At 37.3% G+C, this 17,064-nt stretch overlaps 1 protein-coding gene across 1 annotated transcript in view; it reads left to right on the top strand.

The window, feature by feature from the left end:
• ush2a (Usher syndrome 2A (autosomal recessive, mild)) overlaps positions 1–17,064 on the top strand; it is a 328,961-nt gene that overhangs the window by 23,428 nt on the left and 288,469 nt on the right. Inside the window, exons 4-8 of the mRNA XM_065288316.2 lie at positions 971–1,034; positions 1,344–1,638; positions 3,895–4,079; positions 6,073–6,294; positions 14,378–14,471. Of these exons, the coding sequence (XP_065144388.2) occupies positions 971–1,034; positions 1,344–1,638; positions 3,895–4,079; positions 6,073–6,294; positions 14,378–14,471 (860 nt within the window). The remainder of the gene's footprint in view (positions 1–970; positions 1,035–1,343; positions 1,639–3,894; positions 4,080–6,072; positions 6,295–14,377; positions 14,472–17,064) is intronic.

Consider the following 17,064-nt stretch of genomic DNA (forward strand, 5'->3'; position numbering starts at 1 on the left):
TCATTTTGGACATCTCTCACATTTTTTTAGTCTAGGACTAGTCTGATCCCTGTCGGGAAACTGCCCAAGATTGTATTATATTGATTTGTTGAATTATATTGAAATGTCTAACATGCTTTGATTTTTAAGTATATATATATTTTTTCTTGTCCCATTTTAAAATTGTGTGTTTTAAAGTATTAAATGTAGTCAGCGGCGATAGCCCCATGGTTAGTGCACCGACATACCTGTATAGTCCCAGTGCTTATTGCAAAAAAATAAGCTCTGTAAAAAAACAAGTTAGTCTTCACAGACAAACACAACTTACTGAAGTCAAAATTCAGCTTTTTATTTTTCTAGTAAGCGCACATACACTTCAAAATTCATAATTTTTTTATTCAACTGTGAAGATTAACTTATTGGACAAACGTGCAATTGTCTTTAATTTTTGTTAAACACCAAACCAAAAGTCTATGGGAAAAATGAATGGGCTTTTTTGCGAGGGAACCAGTGTCCCACTAACTTCCGGGTTGATCCACAAAAATGTCATTCCTGTGACAGTAAAATAAAGGCATAAAATAATAAAAAATTATTAAATGTAGTATATGCAATAAGTACAAAATATTAATAATACTAATAGAATAATAATTCTTAGTACTAATAGTTCAGAAAGCGGAGTCAGCCCACAAAAATAAAAAGACAGCAAGTGTGCATATGATGCTTCAATCAGTGTTTTTTATTAGAACAGACATGATTTTATCTTATCTGCTGATGTAGATGGACCGGCACGTTTAGTTTCAGATCTATGCCCCTCATTGAGACGGTGGGATTACTGTTCACAGAGAGCTGTAAATAAGCATAATAGATCCCACCATGCAGCAAGTGTCTCTTAAACTTAAATAAAGGCAGAGATAAGGTAATCCACTAGTTTCTATGGATCTTGCAGACCATCTTCAATAGTGGCCAATGACTTTCCTTTTTTTCTCCCCAGGGTCAAATCAATTCATTGGAAGGATGCAGGATTTTAGATATTATCCAAAGACATTAACCAACAGGTAAGTGAAAGGTCACAGGGAATTAATATCAATCGTAGCCACACAGGTTTTTTTTACAAGTACAAGATGCAGTTTTGTCACTTTTCTGAGAAAGAACATGTTGGGTAAACCAGTGACCATTAACAAAAACTTCTTATTGGCCTGTGCAAGTAAGTGTAAATATTCAAACATACTTCAAAGCAAACATTGAAATGTTTTATTTTGCACGATATGCACATTTTAATTCTGTGTTGGGTTGTCCAGTGAGAAGCGAAACCATTTGAGCACCACAGATACAAACTTTTTAAATGTTATCTTTCTGTATTTCAGAGAGATTGAAGAGGTATACACTGGACAGTTCCCTCACCTCCATAGCCAGTCGACATGCCGCTGTCCCGCCAGCCATCCCAGAGTGCACCCTCTAGTGGAGAGGTACTGCATCTCCAACGCAGCCAACGACACAACCCAAAACAAAGTGCTCCGTCTGAACCAGGACGCTCACCCGCTGCAGTACATTAATGATAACGACATTGGAACTACCTGGATCTCCTCTGTTTTCCCTAATTTGGAGCTTCTGGACAAAGGAATTACCATCACCATAGATCTGGAGAATGGACAGTACCAGGTAGACAGACATCTGGTGCAGTAGTGAACGTACACAACCATAATGATTACTTTTAACAGTTTATAGTGGAACAGTCGTTTTCAAACATAACCTGACCATTGAAGTTTGGTGACCAGTATGGTGTTTCCAGTAAGGCAGGCTAATAAAGGAGATCTTGCAGGTTGCAAATGCTGGTCCCAATTAAGATGTTCTGGTGTTTTTCTTTTTTTTAAATGCATGGACCCGAATGGGATATAACATTTTGGGGATTAAAGATGGAGCTTCAACAACACATCTAACTTAGGCTATGTTTACATTAATGTGTTTATCCTTTAAAACGCGTTACTTTTGCTACGTTTACGCCTTTCATCTACACTACACCACCGTTTTTGACCCTCATAAACGGATTCATTTTAGTTTGAGAACTCAGACGTTGCCCTGAGTGTAAATGAAAGAAGACAGAGTCTTATGTAAACGAACAGCTGATGTTAACGTGACAGCGCATCATTTTCAAAGTAAAAATTATTTTATTCAGGTAAATGGAGGTTTGCAACGGAGGTTTTGCCAAAAATAGTAAACATACCAACCAGCTATTATAAAAGCTATATCGGATTGTTTTAACATGTAGCCTTATAGATAATGTCTGTTTTATATTTATGTTTGAGTATTGTTGAGTTTGAATATTGTTGTAATTTTGTTTATGTTTTGTTTAAATTTAGTTAGCTTATTACGAAAGATAGACTGTAATTTTAAACGCCATATAGGGCGTTGTAAAGGCCAATATCAAGGGAGAATTGTAATGCATCAGACATTATTTTCGAGTTTAATTTAAGTTTTGTTTTCTAATTTAAAATGAATTTCGTTTCAGATAATTTGTCTCTTAATTTTAAGCGATGTTTTGTTTATAAGTTTTGTGAATATAAATTAATAAAAACAATAAACTCAACGTCATTAATATTTAATGCTCGTTTAGCTGCTTGCGCTTTTAGCTATTTCTGTGTTGCTAGTGGAGGACGTGCACGGACCTCGCAAACTTTAAAAAAATAATGCACTAAGCATTTCTGTAGGCTAAAGCAATACTTCACCTCTTACTATGTTTGATTGAAGTTTGCATTTGCTGAAATTAATTTTTGCTTCGTTTAGAACTGTTCACTTAAATGCTTTCTTTTTAAATCATAAAGACCTTTCTGTTTAGTTATAAAATTAAAATTAACCTATTAATCATATTAATATGTTGTAGGGGGGAGCTAGAACAGTATAAGACTTTCCCAAACACATTTTTATAGGTTCACAAATAGTGTCTGTTATAGTTACCAGCAAAGGACGCTATATCGCTATATCAATATCGCACACCCCTAGGCTGCATAAATGCGCAAAGGTAAGCTATTATTAGAGTAATAAGTTATTTTACGTTTTTATGCGCATGCCCAGTTACGTGATTGGTCATGTTTCATGCGTTTATGGTCGTGTATAGTGTGGATGAAGATTCTTTTTAAAATGCCAGTATAAACAAGGATCGTTTTCATTTTAAAATGCCGTTTTAAAACGCAAATGCTCTAATGTCCTTAGATTTTTTTGCCTTTGCAACCTATTTTCAACCTATAATTGACCTTTTTGGCTTTAAAACATAAAATAGGATTAGGGATTGGCCTACGATTATTTTATAGAGATTTTGATTCATCATGTGCTACTGTACCAAGCAAAATCACATTGTATGTTTAAGCAGACCAAAGTTAAGCTTTAAGGTAGTTTAGGTTTAGTTAGTTAACGATTGAAGCCACTTTGGTTTGTAAAAAGCTGCAGTGTAATTAACTTAAATTTTGTCTTTTTGTTTTGCTGCTTTCACTTCTCAAATCCAGACACTAAATTGCGTCTTTTCTGTTTAAATACACTAAACCCCACACAAAGTCCTTTTTTTATGAGTGAGCAAGTTGCCCAGTCATCCATGTGAGTAAGCCGAGCAGAGGGTCTAGCCGTAAAGAAGTTGAGGATTTATGCAGCTCTGCCTCTCAATACCAGATAAAACACACCGGCACACAGACTTTAAAGCATCCACTTAGTCAAAGCTGTGACCAGTTCTTCGACAAACCCCTCAAATGAAGCCACAGAAGGAGAGAGAAGAGAGCGAAGCAATGTTTCAAGCTGTTCTTCAAAGCACCCATGCGCTTTGGGGAGACGGAGCATTGACTGTTGCCGTGCAGATAATAGATAATCCATTGCTGTTTAGTATTTCATGCATATTTTCCTCTCTGTAAATTCATCACGCTTTCTTCGCAGGTTTTCTACGTTATTCTCCAGTACCTCAACGCTCAGCCCGAAGCCGTTCGATTTCAAAGGAAGACACTCGGGAGCTCGGAGTGGAAGGAATGGCAGTTCATGGCCAAAAATTGCAGCTACTTCGGGATGGAGGATAACAGGCCTATGCATCGTCCAGATTCTGTGAACTGTCTACAGTTATCCAGGTACCGGATATGAACAAGTACAGGTATTTAAGCTCATCCATAGTGGCCCTTCAACAAATGACTCCAGCTAGGTAAGCTGCATCAAAGTAGGTTGAGACAGCTTTTCTGTTTGATAAAAGCAGTGGATTGGGGCCTTTTTGGAGGACCTAAGTGAAGAATAGAGAGGAAAATGCTGCTTTTGGACGCAGTCCAGATCGCTCAGATTTGATCTCCCCTCGTCCTTTGCTTGTAATGAAGGCAGCAGAGCTGCTAAGCTGTTATTGACCACACAAGCACCTGTACATGCATACAATAGAGCAAATGAGGACAGTTATTTTAATGAGGGTTATTTAAACTGTTTATTAGATATTTTTTTGTGCAACATGCGTTGTATAATATGAAAACATATACATTTATGTATTACCTCGGTGTTTGCCTAGCAATATAAAAAAGCGAACCGCACTGCAGGGTTCCTACGAGTCCTTGAAATCCTTGAAAGTTTGTGAATCTGGGAAAAAAAAATGTAAGCCCCTGGGAATTTTTTGAAAATATACATACATAGATACAAGCCATTGAAAGTGCTTGAATCTATCTGGAAAAAAATCCTTATAATTCCCTGTGTAGTGTAGAATAAAATTCTAGACTTTCTAAGCACACGTGCTAAACTGTTCACTTTAAATTCTTATATTTTCTGTATGCGAATTTTGATTGAATACCAAAATGCTTTTTTGCATAGTTGTGTTTGACACATGAAAATGTCTCGGGTTACGTATGTAACTGTTGTTCTCTAATGAAAAGGGAACGAGACGCTGCGTCTCCCTTGCCATACTTCCTGCGTCACTGTAACACCGTCTTGGGCAATATTTCAGATAGCCATATACTTCCTGGCTCCCGCGTCACCCTGTCTTTTTCATTAAGCCTCACCATTGGTTGAATTTGATATACACATTCAGACGCACTTACCGCTGGAGGCATCCCCAAAGTGTCAACACAGTGATGCAGCGCAAGTTCCCTCGAAAGGGAACTGTAACAATGTATCTTAAAGAGTAACCTTGCTCTTACTTGAAATGTGTCCTCACATTTAGTCCTTGAATTTGAGGGTATTGGACCTGGAGAGTCATTGAAAGGTCCTTAAATTTGAAGTTAACTAAGATGTGGGAACCCTGGCACTGCTCTTTTCTGGAGTCAATCAAATAAAGGGAGCACAGTCCACCTCACGTTTTTAACCATTAAAAAAGGGGTTCTGTGTGATCGGCCCCTCAGAGGGTTTTGCATCTGAGCTCTTCAAATATAAATACAATATGATTGTAGAATTTAACTGTTAAATGTAGGCCACATATTCTGCTTGAATCATCACCAAACTGGCCAGATGTTTTACCACTTTACCTGTCCAAATATTTCAGTCTAAAATCAAAAGCTTGGACCCAGTGGCATAACGGGGTTGCACTCAGACCCTTCAGACATGTCACATCAGGGTAAATGGGAGTAAAGAGAGAGAGACAGTGACAGATGAAGAAAAAAATAAAGACAGGGAACCAGGACAACGCAGACCTTCTTCACACAGGTCTGTCCTGGATAAGTCTACCAGCATTAGGACTGAATCATCCAGCGCTCTGAAGAAGGAGGAAAGGTTGTGGTGAATAATGCAGCAGGGGCCGTACCTGTGCTGCCCCCTGCATAGACCAGAGGAACTCATCCATTCAACCCATTTATTTCTGCCCTCTGAGAAATCAACCTTTTAGGATCCATATATTAAACCTGTTTTAGTAAAATTTCCTTTCAGTAGTTTTAAGACCTTTTCTAATTTCTTTGATGTTTGTTCATTTTAGTAGCGGGTGACGTGTTTCATTTTTAACCTGACAAGGTGTTACCCCAAACTTCAGTGGTCTCTTTCAATCACTCACATTTTTTAACACTTATAAAAAAATACTTGGTCCAAAGATATTGACGTTATTCTTTACTGATATAAATACTTCAATTTAATCTTTTTGTTTTTATCTGTGATTTTTATCAGCGAAATGCCTTACTCCAGAGGAAACATCACCTTCAGTATGCTGACCCCTGAGCCGAATCTGCGGCCAGGCTATAACGACTTCTACAACAGCGCCGCCCTGCAGGACTTTGTGAGAGCCACACATGTAAGAATCCACCTGCACGGCCAGTACCACACTAAAGATCCCACAATCCCCTTTCGTCACCGGTACTACGCTGTGGATGAGATCACCATCAGTGGCAGGTATGAGACCAACAGCACCTCAACACCCACCAAAGCCAACAACATAATCTCCCCCTTTCACCCCATTATTAATACTTCTAGTAGCAAAATTTGGCATCCATTTATTTTACTTTGACTGTATTTTTGCGTTTGGTGAGAAAATCAGTATGCGGATATTGAAGGATAATTCAGATTTTGACTCTCAGTTTGAGATGGTAGAGAAACGTTGTTTGCTGGTTTATGTGATCTGTGACACCTCTGAGAGAGTAAAGCCATGTTTTACATAGTTTTTGTCCTTAGGTTAATGGACCTGTAATTATAGTTGGGAGGCCACATTTGGAAATGGCTGGCAGAAAAACTCAGTCACCCAAAAATGAAAAATCATTTACTCTCATCCTCATGGTATTATAAACCCACCTTCCTTGTTTTTAAAGAATATCTTGGACATTATTTTCTATGTAATGAAAGTTAATGAAGACTAAAGCTGTCCAAATTCTATTAAACAATATAAAAATATTGTAGTACTTTAAAAGAGATTGCATATGAGACATATTAGAGATGTTCCGATACCATTTTCCTCTTCCCGATTCCGTTACCTGGGCTCAGTGTTTCGGCCGATACCGATTACCCATCCAATACCTGGGTATGTATCTGTATATACAGCTGTATGTAGGCTACTACTAGCCCTGTACGAATGAATATAATTATGTTATGGTGTGCTTCAGACTTATTCCTGTATAAAACATGAACAAGTTGCTGCCGGCATGGCTCATACATTGAGATGTTTACCGTGTCTGCGCGGTTCGTGATTTGTGCCAGGGCTAGCATTGCTAATCATAGCTTACATCAACTTTTACTAGCAGTGATTTTAAATGGATTTCTCTAAAGAGCATGACAAACTTTACCTGTCGTGTAGAAACTTCGCAACTGAGGCATCAGTGGGAAGCCCAACCTGTGTGAAATATTCTCCCAAAAACACTTTTTCTCTTGCGACCCTCATTTGGAAAAAATATGGTGAGAACGCGAGCTTCAATGAATGACTGAAACCGTAGCCCACCACACATATACACATGCGCAGAAAGCGAACCTAGAGACGAGCACGAACGACGGCCTTACGTCAACATATCATCAGAATGATTGACAACTGGGATGACCAAAATCTTGATGATCCACCTGGAAAAGAAAATCTTCCGCTATACCTTTAAGTTAAAAAAACAACAACTTCAAATCCAGCCACAAATATAATACTTTAAACTAAAAGGGTATTTTAGTTTTAGAATATAACTGTTTAAAAAACACTGCAACAAATAAGAAATAAAAATCGCTATATAAATAATATAACAAAATAAATAAATTTAAAAGTCTACACTCTTAAAACGAATGTGTTAAATTAACACATCTTGTGTCTAGTTAAGGACAACACATCTAGTGTGTTGTCCTTAATTTAACACATCTCTGTGTTATTTTTGGAACAACACACGTTGTGTTGTTTTAACACATCTTGTGTTGTCCCTTTTATTTTTTATGAACTTAAATGACACATAATGTGTTAAAAACAACCCATAATGTGTTAAATATTTTAACACAAAATAATGTGTTAAAATTAACACATCCTGGATGTGTTAATTTTAACGCACTGTTTTTTGTTAAACTATTTAACACATTATGTGTTATTTTTAACACATTATGTGTCATTTCGGGTTGATTTTGAGTTCATATAAATAAAAGGGACAACACAAGATGTGTTAAAACAACACAAAGTGTGTTGTTCCAAAAATAACACAGAGATGTGTTAAATTAAGGACAACACACTAGATGTGTTGTCCTTAACTAGACACAAGGGGCCCTATCTTGCACCCAGCGCAATTGACTTTGTCAGTGACGCATGTATCATTCGTATTTTGCGCCGGCGCACAGCGGGGTTTTTCCCTCCACAGATGCACGTCAGCAAACTAGGGAATGAACTTGCGCTCCCTGGGCGGTTCAGCGCAAAAAGGAGGTGTGTTGCGGCGCAAACCATCTCTTATGCTATTTTGCAGTTTCAAAAAACAATTGCGCTACTAACCAAAAAAAACTAGTCTAAAGTCAGTGGCGCGTTGCGCGTGGTTCATTATGCTATTTTAAGGGCGCATGCTTGACCATAATGTATAGCGTGCACAACGCGCATACACTTTGCTTATCTAATCTACACAGATGCAACAGTTATTTTTGCAAATCATAAATTGTTACACTTAAAAATATTAATACACGAGATAAGGGGAATCATAGTGGTGAGCATTGTGGTGATAGTTTTTATTTATTCTCATGCAAATAACGATTAAAATATTTTCATAACTTTGTTGTGTGGCTGTATTACGTTTATTTTATGTAAATAATAGTTAAAATGTTTTCATAAGAAACCTTAATGTATATGAACTTGATTTGTAAGAGTACTTTGGGGTTGGACCTTGCTTGCGTTTCTTGGGTCCGATTTCAAAGCCCCCAAACCCTTTCAGCGGTGAGGGTGGACGCAGCGATGTCCTCTGCTGGCGTCAAGTCCTGAGGCAGATCCACCTCCCGTTACACGGCGTGCCCGATTTATGCTGGCAAGCGTGGGATTCCCCCGTACAAGGACGTCGGTCTCCTCTGCTGTGAACCACTCCTGGCGTGCGCCTGGTAAATCCGTCATAATAATAGCAACCTGCCATGGAACTTGCGCCCTTGCGTTTAAAGGGAATGTTGGCTAGCGTTCTGATTGGTTTATTTGACGTTACGCCCAAACCACACCTATGAATAATGAACCTACTTCAGACCAACCCCTTATTGATTTGCGCCCGGCGCAAGAGTTATTTCTCACGCCGGGAAAATAGCAACAGCGCCCAAGATCCGCCCACAAACTCACTTGCGCGTTGCGCTTCGCACTTGCGTTTCAGATCGTTAAAATAGAGCCCAAGATGTGTTAATTTAACACATTTATTTTAAGAGTGTAGAATCAATTTTTTTGTACAATTTTAAATACAATAGCACATAAAAGGTCCTCTAAAAACACTGTAGCCACAATGTAGTGAAATAAGAGACTTAAGTATAACCATGGTGTTCTTCGGGGTGACGCGTCTTCAAATGCTATATGAAGTTACTGGTTTAAAAGTTATAATACTACTGCAAACACACTGAACATGCAACATGGCTTATGAGACATGTCGACGTTTTATTAGTCTGAAATACTGACAAACAGCGGACATACAGCTCCACGTTTTCATTTCTTCTTCACTTCTCTAAACAGTCATTATTTGTGGCAACTGTGTTTGCGTTCAGAGCTGCAAAGAAGAGATGAGTTTGCTTTGCAGCATTAGCTTTAGCGGGCATAGCTAGGTTGTTTAAGAAAATTGTATCGGATCGGTACATGGGTTCAAGTACTTGCCGATTCCGATGCCAGAATCTTTTGTGGTATCAGACGCATTTCCGATACCAGTATGGGAATCGGAACAACCCTACTTTTATCCAAAGTGACTTATAGTGCATAACAAGGTATACGTTTTTTTAGCATGTGTGTTCCCTGGGTTCAAAACCCATGACCTTTTTTCCACTGCTAAAACGGTGCTTTACCACTGAGAAGCACTATAGTAAAACTATTATTTCTACACCAACATCAAACAATTTGGCAGTGAGATATAAAATATGCTTGTTGTAATTTAAGATGTAAGTCTTAGTATCGTGAGAACTTAGTGTGGAGAAAATGAATTGTTTACACTTACAGTACTGACAGAGCAACTTAAGAGCTTGCGATCTCTTTCTCAATGGCTTCAGGGAAGCAGCTTATCATTCAGAAATGTTTTTGTACGTCTCAGTGATGTCGAACCTGTTCTTTTATATCTTCAGAAGCTGAGACACGGTGTTATATCCATGTATACTTTCAGACATTAAACAGCTACTGTTCTTACGACTATGGTAATTATGTCATTATGCAGGCAGCTGTAACTTGGCTCGCTCTCTCCGTGCGAGTGTGTCTGAGCGAAAGAGAGAAAGCAGCTTTAATTAAGAGCTAGTTAAACTGGCGCAGACGAAATCGAGATTTAGAGACTGTGAAATCTCATCATCCCCTGACATTCAGAGGTGTCCCCCACCCTCCCCACCCTTTTGCTTTTTTCTGCACTTTCTTCTTTTGCTCTCCGAACAGTCTTGTTGAAGAAACAAAGGAGAGAGTAAACAGTATACACATACCTTATGCACCTTAGGGAGAGTGACAGATTAAACCCCCAAGAGGGTGATAGGGGGTGTTTGAGGACTAAAATCTGTGTACATTTTTCTTTTGAGGAATTCTGACACTAGGGTGTCATTAGCGTCTGCTTTATACTCATACTGTTATAACCTAAAGCGTTATTATCTTTCCTCTTATTTCCTTATGTTATTTGTTTGGTAAAATGGGTGAAGCTTTTAGAGGGAGCTGTGTAAAGATGGGTGCATGATAATGTCGAATAAGGGCCCTTGGAGAATGAATAATTAAAGCCGTGACCCACAGGTGCGTGTTCCGTCTGATGGAGACCTGTCAGGTCTGCTGTTGTACATTACGATACACCGTTGATATTTCCACTGGCATTTATAAATGTTGAATGCGAAAGTCCTATTAGCCATGCACAGAGAGAATGAAGGAATGAAAGATGGACACAGAGATCTAGAGAATGACAAAAGGAAAGTGAGAGATTGGGATTTTGATGTTGCTGACCCTGCTGCTTTGTTTAGACCTACACATGGTTATTTTTATTGATGCACTGAAATAAATAATTATTAAAGTCTTGAACCACTGCAAGGGGAAATGGAAAATGGAAGTTTTGACCCTTTACCTTGAAATTAAATAATAAGCTGCATTATGTTCTTTTAAATTAAATCTTTTAATATTTTTATTCATTATTTATTACGTGTAAAATATTTGTTAATTTTTATTAAAAGTTACTTACACATGATGAAAATGACAAAAAACATAAAATATTTATATGTAAGATGAGCAAAAAAACATAAAATATTAATATGTAAGATTTTTTTTCTTACCCCATTGGCAGATTTGTTTTGCTTGTTTTAAGCACAAATTGACTTCATTTGTATATTTTTTGTGTAAAAACTAGATTTATTTGGTCATTTTGCTCATCAAGAAAATACTTCTTGATTTACGAATTTTTTGATATTTGTACTGAAAACAAGACAAAATTTAAATATTTTTTTTGCCATGTACACGGCAAAAAATTATTTTCAAGAAAACATTTTCTTAGTGTTTTTGTCTTGTTTTCAGTAAAAATATCTAAAAATTCTTAAATTAAGATGCTTTTTCTTGATGAGCAAAATGACCCAAGAAAATAAGTCTAGTTTTTAGACCAAAAATATCAAATTTAAGTGATTTTGTGCATAAAACAAGCAAAAAAATCTGCCAATGGACTAAGCAAATTCAAGCAAAAAAATGCAAGAAAAATTTGCTTACCCCATTGGCAGATTTTTTTGCTTGTTTTATGCCCAAAATCACTTGAGCTTGATAGTTTTGGTCTAAAAACTAGGCTTATGTCGTTTTTCTCATCAAGAAAAAGCATCTTAATTTAAGAATTTTTAAATATTTTTACTGAAAACAAGACAAAAATAGACATATAAGACATTTTTTTCTTGAAAATTATTTTTTGCAGTGTAGTATCTGAGTAATTTCATGCAGTTAATATGAAAAACTATACTAATATCTCAGATGTAGGCATGGGCTGGTTACTGGTTTCATAGTCAAGGTTCAAAAACCACTAACATTTTCTGTGATACCGTTTCCAAGGTATGAGCTTTGCTTACACAAAATTATTAAAGGGGACAGAGAATAAAAAAACATGTTTACCTTGTCTTTGTTGAATAATGGTAGTCTACCCGCATTCACTAACATACAAAAAGTGTTAGAAATGCTAAACATCTCAGTCTCATAGAAATTCCTCTTTTAAAAATGTCAGCCAGAAAACGGCCCAATCTGAAAAACTGATGCTTATGACATCACAGGCATCTAACTACCCTCCACTTTAAAATAATTGGCTACATTTTTTGAGTGGCAGCAAAGTCAGCCAATCAGTAATGAGATTGCAAGTTAAGCCAGTAGGGGGAGCCAAATAGGTGCAAAACCACTTGTTTAAAATCCCCCACCCTATAGGAGCTATCTGAGAGAGGTTTTTAGGAAGCTTCTAAGGCATTACAGACCCAAACAAAAAAATGTTTGTCTACATGCCACATCACAGAACAAGGATAAATACCCTGTTCAGTCATTCTATGTAACCTTTAAGTTATGTAATTGATTTGATGTTTACTTTTAATATATATTACAAAAAATAATTTTTAAAAAGAATATTATAATTTAAAGGCAAAAAACAACTTTCTTACTTAGTATTTTTTGTCTTGTTTTAAGTACAAATATCAAAAAAATTCCTACATTAAGATACATTTTCCTGATGAGCAAAAGAAGAAATAAGAAAATAAGTCTAGTTTTTAGACCAAAAATAGAAAATTTAAGTGAATTTTTGCATAAAACAAGCAAAAAAATCCAGGATTTTTCTCCATATATTTGACTTTATTGAAACGGTAACCTGTGTAGGGCCACTAAAGTTTAAAATTGCAGTTTCAGTGCAGCTTCAAAGAGATCTAAACGATCACAACTGAGGCATAAGGGTCTTATCTAGCCAAATCGATCATAATTTTTGCCAAAAAAGGTGTACTTATTAAACCACTCTTATTAAACTTCTCGTCTTGCACTAGCCGTGTGAAGCGCCAACGCGACCTCACGTATTACCTAATCATGTCAAAAGTCACGCTTACATATGTGAAAAGCACACTTGCAGACTATTTGAACTCTTTCGCCGCCAGCGTTTTTTAAAAAAGTTTTTCATGATTTTCACAAAAGTTTGATGCCTTCCAGAAAATGTTCTTCTTTAAATATATAAACATACAATATACCAAATGAAAGAACAGACCCTCTGCTTTCAAACAAAAAAAACGTTTCATCCTACCTTCAGTAGTTCTTTTGTAATCAGCTTTTGAATATGGGTAGGTTTCTGCAAAAACACCACATTTTGAGCAAAAAGCAGAGATAATTCAATTTTTATGACAGACTTTTCATAGAGTTCCCATTCAGAGCGATCTTTAAAACAGACACGGACATGCAGCAGCTTGCCATAGGGCAATACTTCCGGGTTTAAAAAGTTGTGGAAGGGCGCCACCTGGTGGATAATAGCGGTATTGCGGAAAGCCGGAAATACACGTCATTGGCAGGGAAGCGTTTTCTCTTAATTGACGAGATATCTCGATAATGGCGGCGAAAGAGTTGAACAATAAACTGACACAAAGACATTAATTAGTATCATTCCACATACAACAATTTGGAATGGTCCTCTTTCTTCACGCTTGTTAACACTGGAGCGGTAGTTTCACATACGTGAAATCACACGGCTAGTGCAAGATGAGAAGTTGTGGTTTAAAAGTACATATTCTTTATTTTTGGCGAAAATGACGATCGTTTCGCTAGATAAGACCCTTGGGCCTCGTTTGGGATCATTTAGAGCCATTTAAAGCAAAACAGAAAACACATGTATAGACTCATATTTCTCTGATGTCTGGACTAAAAAATATATTAAATTTTTTGACTGGAATTGCTCACCTAGACAATTTAAAAAAATTTAAAATATTACAATTAAAATGGACCTCTTCTTTATTTTTCACATCACTAAGCACTTTCATTTTTCAACCCCAAGCATGTTTTACAGATAAACTTTGGAATCAATGATGAATAAAATGTGATCCCACCCTACATTTTTTTTTCTTGATGAACATTCCATTTCACTCGGGAATAAATTCTATCCAGCTTTCGTTCCTGTAAATTTAGTGTAAAGGAACCAAAAAGCACTTTTATCATCATAATCTCCCACACATTATCATCATATCATGTTCCCTGAGCTAAATCCGGCCCACTGCTCACCAAATACCTTCTTTCCTCTGATTCAAGCATGTGAAACTATTGAAACCAGATTCCCATTTTACCTTGGGACCCAATTCCATTAGATGTGCTAAAGCAGCATTTCTCCGGAAGATTTTAGTTTGTAATTGTGTGTCTTTGTCCCTTTAGGTGCGAGTGCCACGGCCATGCAGACAGCTGTGACACTAGTGTGAATCCGTACCGCTGCGCCTGCCTCCCAGAGAGCCACACACATGGAGCTAATGTGAGTCCCGCAGGGAAGGCCCTCTTTTAATTAACCACTTCCATTTAATGACGTGCAAGAGTCCTCTTTAATGAACAGCACACTCAAAAATAGATCTTAATGGAATGACAGGAAAAAAGCATATGGGGGGGACGAGAGATGGAGAGATTCTTTAACATCTCCAGTTTCCTATAGAAAGGGGGTTAGAAGAAAGTGGAAATAAATAATGGGGAAGAAGAGAAGGAAGTGGTTTTGTGGGCAGCAGAAGCCTCTAATCGTACTGTCCCATCAGCCCCTGGGTGTCTTGATGATGAGTCCAGCAAAAGTAATTAAATCTCAGGGAAAACTCTGATGAAACGAGGCTCCGGTACTCAAACTTCAGTCGTACCACCATGGCTCACTAGTGCTAGGGAAGCCATGTTGAAACTATAAGCTACTTATTATCGCTTGAGGAATAAAATTAATGTTAAAGAAATGTGATTGATTATAAAAAATAAATACATTAAAGGGACATTCCACTTTTTTGAAAATATTTTCCAGCTCCCCTAGAGTTAAACATTTGATTTTTACCGTTTTGGAATCCATTCACCCGATCTCCGGGTCTGGCTGTACCACTTTTAGCATAGCTTAGCATAATCCATTGAATTTGATTAGACCATTAGCATCACGCTAAAAATAACCAAAGAGTTTCAATATTTTTCCTATTTAAAACTTGACTCTATTGTAGTGACATTGTGTACCAAGACAGATGAAAAATTAAAAGTTGCAATTTTCTAGGCAGATATGGCTAGGAACTATACTCTCATTCTGGCGTAATAGTCAAGGACTTTGCTGCCGTAACATGGCTACAGGAGGCGTAGTGATATTACACACTGCCTGAAAATAGTCCTCTGCTATTGAAAGTTACAAAGGGGACTATTTTCGGCTGCGTAATATCACTACACCTCCTGCAGCCATGTTACAGCAGCAAAGTCATTGATTATTACGCCAGAATGAGAGTATAGTTCCTAGCCGTATCGGCCTAGAAAAACGCAACTTTTAATTTTCCGTCTGTCTTGATAAACGATGTAACTACAAAAGAGTCAAGTTTTAAATAGGAAAAATATCGAAACTCTTTGGTTATTTTTGAGCGTGATGCTAATGGTCTAATCAGATTCCATAGATTATGCTAAGCTATGCTAAAAGTGGTACCGCCAGACCCGGAGATCGGCTGAATGGATTCAAAAATGGTAAAAATCAATTGTTTAACTCTAGGGGAGCTGGAAAATGAGCATATTTTCAAAAAAGTGGAATGTCCCTTTAAAGCTGAATCATGTTTTGTGAGTCTGTAACAAAGGAAAAGAAGGCAGGGGTCTCGGGAGCAAGTGGGAAAACTGCTTTTAACTTCATTCTGTATCCTAAAATAGCATAGAGATATGATGGAAAGGCTAGAGATGTCCATTTACATGTTTTTACTGTCCAATAATATTTAATAAAAATGACACGACCGAATAAGAGAACATGTATTAATCTAAACCCTGTCTGGGAAACCGACCCTATATTGTGGACAATGAAATTTTAAAGCTACATTTTGTGATGTCCATTTGTGTGTAATGGTAATGTTGTGTCTTTGTTGTAGTTTTTTTTACATTTGAAGGCGTTTCCTAGCAAATATTGATATGAGATGACTTCAAATTATTTATTGTAATATTATGTATTAATTAAATTCATTGCTACTGTAGCTCTAGTCTGAACAAAAGTGTATATTTAAAGAATCAAAAAAGCACATTTGTAATATTCCCCATCGACACTGCCCTCATCCGAAATCCTCTCTCCTCACTTCCTATTAAGAGTCAGCGCACTGTCCACATCGCTGCATATAATTCTGAGCATTGAGAGCAAGTACCAAGATTAAACTTTTAAACCTGATGTTTGGTGATTTAAATTATTCACCAGATGTCATGCATTATTCAGGGCCAGACACGGCACACTCTCTCTGCTGCCGCTACTGTTGTTTTCACGAAACAAACAAGGACCACATCTAACATGTAGATGCTGAAAAGTATGTGTGTGCGTGTAAATATGATAAATACGAGTTGTCTCACCGCCCTAAACGCCCCTAGACTGAAACACCTGGCTTTGAGGAGGGACCGCCATCTGCCCCAGGGCTATCTGTTGTGTTTACTTACCAGTCCTGAGACACGGCTCTCAAACTGGCCCAGCTCGTGTTCCCTTCCCGTCAAGTTATCACGGCTAGAGCAAGTGAAAGTGCTGCTGGTGTCTCATTTCTCATCTTCGGTACACATTGACTAAACTGATTGTTAAAAATTGATTGTACAGCAAATTGATTGTTGAAGCTGAAATCAAATTAATTTAGTTTAAAACTATTTTATTATAGTTCACCCCAGAGTCGTATAATAACAGAGTTACGAAACGCTTTGATCTCGCCGCCGCGCGGTCACGTGATTCAGGTAACGTTCTACAGTTCCAAACCAAGCAGGGCTGTCAATCTGTTTGCATAGGTTTTCAGCTATTTTAGGTAAATATTAGCTTGTAATGGGAATTGATCACTATACTTACTGTGTTTATAACGGTTTTTTTTACTAGGGAGTGATGGAAATACAGTAAATCAGTT

The sequence above is a fragment of the Paramisgurnus dabryanus genome, chromosome 17 (assembly GCF_030506205.2).
Source record: "Paramisgurnus dabryanus chromosome 17, PD_genome_1.1, whole genome shotgun sequence".
NCBI classification, from domain to species: domain Eukaryota; kingdom Metazoa; phylum Chordata; class Actinopteri; order Cypriniformes; family Cobitidae; genus Paramisgurnus; species Paramisgurnus dabryanus.